Here is an 8,014-nt window from a genome sequence, read left to right as displayed (position 1 = left end):
TTAGTTTGTTTTTTTTTTTTCATCAAGTGCTGCGACGACGATCAGTATCAATCAGCATCAGGTCGTCATCGACAAAGCTACCTACTCGGGTAGGCAGCAAACAGGCTAAGTAAAAAGATTGTATCCCATTGTCTCTTTGCATTCGTTTAACTTTCATCCACGCACCAGTGGTGAAGCTTTTGTGTGCTCTGCCTGTCGTTAGGCAAGGGTGGCACCGTTGCATTAGAGTGGGACGAAACGCAAAAAAGGTTGCCTGAATTATTATTAAAAACTTTGAATTTTTTTTTCTTCTTTTTTTTTGTGTGTGTGTGTGTGTTTGTTTTGTTATTATTATAATTAAAACCTATTAGTATTATTTTTTTTTTCTCTTCTATTTTTTTTTGGGGGGGGATTTTGTATTACATTTCATGGACGAAGAAAACGGAGGCGAAACGCCTCCCAAAGACAATGTCGTTCGCACGCGATTCTACCAGGCTTCTTCGCCTGGGCCTTGGGTTGTTTACTTTCGGCAGAAAGTGAAAAGTATTGATTTCCTAGGAATCAAACGTGATTTGACGCGTCGTTTTCCGAAAACTGATTTTCATCAAATCAATCGGAACAAACTACGTGTAACCGCACCTACATACCAGGATGCAAATGCTATCGCGAAAGACCAGAACTATAATGTGGAATATTTGGTTTATGTGCCCTCGCGGGAGGTCGAGATTGAAGGCGTAATTAACGCAGCGAGCCTGACTTGCAAGGATGTGCTTGCAGGAAAAGGCCGTTTAAAGAATGCCCTGCAATCTACCGTGGATATTCTGGACTGCAAGGAATTGCATTCAGCAGCCATGGTAGATGGTAAAAAAGTATATTCGAAGTCAGGTTCGCTACGGGTAACGTTTGCCGGTTCGATACTCCCAAAATATGTAGATATCGAAAATATGTTGTTTCCGGTGCGTCTTTTTGTACCCAGAGTTTTCAATTGTACCAACTGCAAACAGTTGGGGCACACTGACGAGTTTTGCGACAACAAGCCCCGTTGTGGCAAAATGTTTTGAAAGGCATAGAGAGGAGTCCTGCCAACAACAAGTTACAAAGTGCGCTTATTGTGGCATGGACCCTCCCCATGGTTTGCAAGAATGTCCGGTGTACAAAAAGCGCACCCAAAAAGTTAAGCGTTCATTAGTACAGCGCTCTAAGCAGTCGTATGCAGAAATGGTGAAGTCGCAAGACACATCCGCAACTGCCAACGCAACGGCTGCTATTTCAGCTGCCGTTCAAGTAAGTGATTTTTATGATGTCATTTCCATAGACGAATCGGACTCTGACGTAGCCGATATGGATGATTCTGCGGAGGTACACGTACCCGAAAAGAGGAAGAAACTGTCTTCCCCGGGATTGCGCCGTAAGAAAACAAAAATCATCTCTAGAAGCTTGCCGAAATCTGATGGTAATGGGGATTACTTAAAATTCCGAAGCAGCCTGTCTATACTGCTCCTTTTGACCCATGTTGCAGTAAGACATTCTGCCATTGCCTAAAACTGATGTTACAAAGAAACATCAGGTAAGGAATATCTCTGAGCAGAAAACTGCTACTCGCACTTCTAAGAAAAGAATCTCGTCCAAGCGAGGATTGATATCCTTTAAGGATCTTGTGGATCGTATTTTGAACTTGTTCAATATTCCGAATTCATTGAGGCCAATCATTGACCTCTTTATTCCAACAGTTGAAAGTTATCTGAAGCAATTGACTGTTTCATGGCCCCTTCTTGCAGGACTTGTATCTTTCGATGGATAATACGGCCATACAAGATACAATCACTGTGCTGCAGTGGAACTGTCATAGTCTGAAACATAAATTGGACGTGTTTAATGTTTTAATTCGCAACTCCGATTGCGATATATTTGCACTCTGTGAAACATGGCTTTCTTCTGAAGATGAAATCAACTTCCACGATTTTAACATTATTCGCCAAGATCGGAATGATCATTATGGTGGCGTTCTTTTGGGAATCAAAAAATGTCACACTTTCTACAAAATTCCCATTCCGACTGTTAATGGTTTAGAAATCGTCGCTTGCCAAGTAAATGTAAAGAATAAAGACCTTTGCATAGCTTCAGTGTATATTCCCCCAAATGCCTCACTTAATCGTCGGCATCTTTGGAGCGCAGTCTCTCTTTTATCATCCCCAGTTTTAATACTGGGTGATATGAATGCACATGGTATTGCATGGGGCGAAACTAGAGACGATAACAGAGCGCCTATTTTCTATGATTTGTGCGACGATTTCAACTTGAATATTTTGAACACAGGCGAAGTAACTCGAATAGGACCTCAAGGTCAGGAAAGTCGAATAGATCTGTCTTTATGCTCTAATTCACTATCATTAGATTCCACGTGGAAGGTAATCCAAGATCCCCATGGTAGTGACCACATGCCGATAGTCACCACAATCAAAAGCGGCTCTCAACGATCAGTGCCAGTTGATGTTCCTTTCGACCTCACAAAAACATTGACTGGCAAAAATTTGCATCGGCGGTAAACATTGGTATTGAATCAACTGATATTCTTCCTCCACTGGATGAGTATCGATTCCTTACCGAATTGATTCATAAAAGCGCACTAGAAGCTCAGAAACGACGCGTTCCAAGTACATCTGTCATAAGAAGACCAGCCACTCCTGGATGGGATGATGAATGTACTAAGTTGTATTCCGAGAAATCTGATGCCTTCAAGGCTTTCCGTAAACACGGAAGGTCTGAGCTTTTCGAAGAGTATTTGAGGCTTGAAAGAAAGCTCAAAAATCTTCTCAAGGCTAAAAAACGTAGCTACTGGCGATGTATTGTCGAGGGACTATCACGTGAAACCTCAATGACAACACTTTGGAAAACGGCCCGCAACATGCGGAACCGCATTTCCACCAACGAGAGTGAAGAATACTCCAATCGATGAATATTCAACTTCGCAAAAAAGTACCGTACCAGCTGAACCGCTATTTCGAGAATCTACGCTTGATCCCGGTTCTTTGGGTGGACCATTCTCAATGCTGGAACTATCTATGTCTCTTCTTTCATCAAACAATTCTTCTCCGGGATGCGATAACATCAAATTCAATCTTCTAAAAAACCTCCCAGATATCGCTAAAAGACGATTACTTGACCTGTACAACTGTTTCATGGAGTACAACATCGTACCACCAGAATGGCGCCAGGTCAAAGTAATAGCTATTCAAAAGCCTGGGAAACCAGCGTCTAATCACAATTCATACCGACCGATTGCCATGCTATCATGCATGAGAAAATTATTGGAGAAAATGATCCTTTCAAGAATTGACCATATTGGGTCGAACAAAATGCATTACTGTCAAAAACTCAATTCGGGTTTCGAAAAGGTAAAGGAACAAATGACTGTCAAGCGTTGCTCTCTTCAGATATACAGCTGGCCTATGCGCACAAGGAGCAACTGGCTTCAGTTTTCTTGGATATTAAGGGCGCTTTTGATTCTGTTTCCATAGAAGTACTGTCGGAAAATCTGCACAGTAGTGGATTACCCGTTATTTTGAATAATTTCTTGTACAATTTGTTGTCAGTAAAACACATGAACTTTACTCTCGGCACTCTGACAACTTCCAGAAATAGCTACATGGGCCTTCCCCAAGGTTCATGTTTAAGTCCCTTGCTTTACAATTTCTATGTTAAAGATATTGACAATTGTTTGGAAGGACAATGCACGCTTAGACAACTTGCAGATGATGCCGTGATCTCTCTAAGAGGTTCATGTGCAGAAGTCCTGCAAAGACCATTGCAAAATTCCTAAATAACCTGACTGTTTGGGCCAGACATTTAGGGATCGAGTTCTCTCCGCAAAAACTCAATTGGTTGTGTTTACTAAGAAGCGGTACCCTGCTCAACTGAAACTAAAGCTGTTGAAAGATGACATAAACCAATCTTTATCTTCTAAATACCTTGGGGTCTGGTTTGATTCTAAGTGTACCTGGAAGACCCATATTGATTATTTGTTAGAGAAATGCCGAAAAGGATCCATTTTCTCCGCTCTATCTCCGGAACATGGTGGGGCGCTCACCCGGAAGACCTCATCAAACTATATAAAACGACTATTCTCTCTGTTTTAGAGTATGGCTCTTTCTGCTTCCTCTCAGCAGCTGAGTGCCACCTAATCAAATTGGAACGAATTCAATATCGTTGTTTGCGTATTGCCCTTGGCTGTATGCATTCAACGCATAACATGAGCCTGGAGGTGCTTGCTGGAGTCACTCCTATAAAGCACCGTTACTGGGAGCTCTCACTTAGAATACTGATCAAATGTGGAACAAGTAACACACTTGTATTAGAAAACTTCGATAATATGCTTGAACTGGCTCATCGTTCAAGATACCTGCGAGTCTATCTCAACTACATATCGTCAGATCTCTGTCTTCCATGTTATAATCCACCTCGAGTTCACTTCGTCAACGACAGTTCCTCAATTGAATACGATTTGTCCATGAAACACGCTATTCAAGGAATACCAGATCATCTTCGACAAATATCTATCCCTTCCATTTTTTCTGAAAAATATGAACATGTCAATTGCAATAACAGATATTTCACTGATGGTTCTCACATTAACGGATCCACTGGCTTCGGTGTTTTCAACGTAAATTCAACCACCTTCCGAAAACTTCAAGAACCGTGTTCGGTTTATGTTGCTGAGCTGGCAGCAATTAATTTCGCTTTGGGGATAATTTCCAATCAGCCCGTAGACCATTATTTCATCTTCTCGGATAGTCTTAGTTCTATCGAGGCACTCCGGTCGATGAAACCTGTTAAGCACGCATCTTACTTTCTTACAACTGTAAGAGAGCAGATGCGTGATTTGGTCGAAAGATCATTCAAGATTACCTTTGTATGGGTCCCATCCCATTGCCTAATCTATGGCAATGAGAAGGCGGACTCGCTAGCAAAGGTGGGCGCACAGGAAGGTGAAGTTTATGATAGACAAATCTCGAACAACGAGTTTTTCCCATTAGTCCGTCAGAGTACTCTTCAAAATTGGCAAATGATTTGGTCACACAATGAACTTGGACGGTGGCTCTTTTCCATAGTTCCTAAAGTTTCTGCGCGAGCGTGGTTCAGAGGTGAGGACTTAAGCCGAGGCTTCATTCGCACGATGTCGAGACTTATGTCCAATCACTATTCACTAAACGCACACCTCTATAGAATAAACCTGGTTGATAGCAACCTATGTAGGTGTGGAGCCGGTTACGATGACATCGATCACGTAGTTTGGTATTGCTCGGAAAACGACGCCTCCAGAGAGCAACTATTGGATACCCTTGTGGCCCGAGGTAAACAACCCTACAGGGAAGTAAGAGGTGTTTTGGGGGATCGCGATGTGGTTTATATGCAGGCCATCTATGCCTTTCTTTGCTCGTCTGACATAAAAGTCTAATTCCCCTATCTTTTTTTCTTTCTCGTTTTTGTTTTTGTCTTATTGTTCTGTGTAATACGAAGCTATGGCCATCCGGAAGATGCTCCCTGACGAACCACAACTCGAGCCCGACGCTACGCCATACCGTTATTGACGTCAAATACCCGGATGAGCAGCTGAAATACCTCAAACCTAAATCCCAACCTAGTCCGTCCTGAAATTACGCAATCTAACCTTGAGTCGCCACGAGTATCTTGGTCTATACCCTTTCCCCTTACTAACTGTTGATAATAAGATGATATCGATTGTAAATATCATAAAGTCTCGGCTCCGTTAAGTGTTATACACGCCTGAGCCTGTCAAATAAACACAATAGAAAAAAAAAAAAAAAAATCTCAATTTAACAAATTCTAAACTGTTTAGACTGAGACTAAAGAAAATCGAAACTGTAAAGATTAGTTTTAGGTCTTTCTATTTCATTCTAGGCATGGCAAGGCGGCTGCTCTTTGGCTCACAAAAAAGACAACTTGATGAGTGTTTACTCGTAAAAAAAAAATTGAGAAGCATTTACATTCTTTTTTTCTAATCCATTTCTCACAATTCCGATGCTTCTGACATTTTTGACACTTGTATTACTGTAACTTTGTTTTCCATATTAACATTATTTTTTATTCCAAAACTTATAGGAAAATATTTCAGAATTAAAACCAGAAACGCAAACGTGTGCAATGTTTTGTTCCATAATGGACTTGTTGTATTGTTGTTTGTTAAACTAGAATTTCTTCATGCAACTGTTTTTCCAAAATTTCCAAAAAGGAGGACATTTTAGCGCAAAAGGAGGATATCTGGTTTTTAATGAAAAAGGAGGACATGTCCTCCTTTAGGATACCATATGGTCACCCTAAGTGCAGTATTCTTTGTTTGTTTGTTTCAAATGTCAAACACGTACTGCATTCAGGGTTGCCACATATAAAGATTATTCTGTATTTTACAGATTTTTGAGGTAGAGCGGTGACCAAGAATCTGTATGTACAGATATACAGATTTAGCAAAATTACAGATTTTACAGATTTATTGAAGAGAACAGTACTGAAAATTATAATACAAATTATGTAAATAATTTAAATTCTTCGCCAAACTCATCTTATTACGATCCATCATATAAGCAAAATTTTAATTTGAAAATACAGAGCAAATTGGCTCTGATAGGTTTTACTTTTTATTAAAAGTTTATGCAAATCAACGAGATTGAAACCATATTATGCTCTGTAAAATGTTCGGACTATATTTGAATAAAGTGGTCTCAGAAAAAGCTCAAGCAATAATAAAAGAAAATCAGATCTAGCCTTTATTTACATATCCAGAATCAGTAGTTCTGCTTAGTAGGTTTAGTGAGACTGAACGGTTGGTCCTCTAAAGTGGCAACAATAGTAGACGGACCCTCGACAGATTTCATTCTCAAATTATCAAATTTACATAATTTTTAAAACAAAGTTTGCTCAAAAACTATTTTAATTGGGTTTAGATGGATACAGATTTTCAATACAGATTTTTACCTTGAGATACAGATATGAAGATTTCCTGGAGAAAAAATACAGATTTAAATGTGGCAACCCTGACTGCATTGCAATTTTAATGAAACATTGATCACAATGCGAACGTTTTTGACATCTTGATGCAACTTTTTCGTAATAACTGAATGACCGTACCTATAATTCACTCCCTGTAGCAGTTATTCATACCTAGGCTAGGAATAAAATGAGCCTTTCCGCATGGTACCAGCATCATTAACTTCTACAAAATTATAGTTGGATGTTCCATGAAATTAAGTTTCTTGGTTGGTGAGTGTTTCATTACATAAAATGTCTGTAAGAACAATTTGATTTGATTCCTGTGTAACAATCGTTCAAACAATAACGTCTTCAAGAGGAATGCTGCGATTTATTACGACGATAGTGTCTCTTAACGACTAAAGTATGGTAAGTCGGAATGTTAACAGTGATTTGTGAACGAATCTAATTTCGGATATGGTTTTCTACTATCATTTCAGATTGATTGGAAGTCATTCAGTAAAAAAAATCGTTTTTTTCTTCAAATTCTATTTAATTTTTTATTCGTTTGAATTTCAACAAAGTGTTTCCGGAAGTTTGAAAAATGCTTTGTGAATTATTTTTATGTTCTATTTCTATAATTTTAGTAAACTTGATGTTCGTCCAACCACCAGAATTTCTTTCAAATTTTATTTCTATTTTTCGTCTATTACTTCGTCTCGAGAATGATCATTACACCCTGTGAAGTGAAGCCGTCATCCTCTAGGAATGTGATATCTGGGAGAGTTACCAAGCGTCTTTGGTTCTACCTTAACTCTAAATTTTTATTTCCTGAAAAATATCTAGAGTAAATAAGAGAATAATTGATTACAAGTCAATCCGTTGCTGATAATTTGATGCGTTGCTGTGATAAATCTATCCTGTCTGAAAAATCATTCTGCGACCTCACCGCTGCCACCAATGATGTGAGCGTGGCTGTACTTGTACCCAGAAGTATGCCAGTCCGCTTTGACTTAATCCGTACAAGTCAATGGTTCTGATAAAACTAACT

The 8,014-nt window shown here is 39.4% G+C and overlaps 1 protein-coding gene across 1 annotated transcript; it reads left to right on the top strand.

Annotated features, from left to right (window-relative positions):
- Positions 1–4,031: 4,031 nt before the first annotated feature.
- LOC134219323 (uncharacterized) lies at positions 4,032–5,790 on the top strand. The gene is made up of 2 exons (XM_062698040.1): positions 4,032–5,330; positions 5,497–5,790. Exons 1-2 carry the CDS (start codon positions 4,211–4,213, stop codon positions 5,565–5,567), a joined length of 1,191 nt encoding a protein of 396 aa, XP_062554024.1. The 5' UTR covers positions 4,032–4,210; the 3' UTR covers positions 5,568–5,790.
- The last annotated feature ends 2,224 nt before the right edge of the window (positions 5,791–8,014 follow it).

Source organism: Armigeres subalbatus, chromosome 3 (assembly GCF_024139115.2).
Source record: "Armigeres subalbatus isolate Guangzhou_Male chromosome 3, GZ_Asu_2, whole genome shotgun sequence".
NCBI lineage: Eukaryota > Metazoa > Arthropoda > Insecta > Diptera > Culicidae > Armigeres > Armigeres subalbatus.
The sequence above is the reverse complement of the archived record's forward strand: the minus strand, read 5'-3'. Positions and strand labels throughout refer to the sequence as shown.

Bases quoted from the DNA above. Each gene is read 5' to 3' on its own strand.
- LOC134219323 (XM_062698040.1), top strand. From the start codon at position 4,211: ATGCATTCAACGCATAACATGAGCCTGGAGGTGCTTGCTGGAGTCACT. The intron at 5,331-5,496 runs GTAAACAACCCT...TGTAATACGAAG, and splicing joins GGATACCCTTGTGGCCCGAG to CTATGGCCATCCGGAAGATG.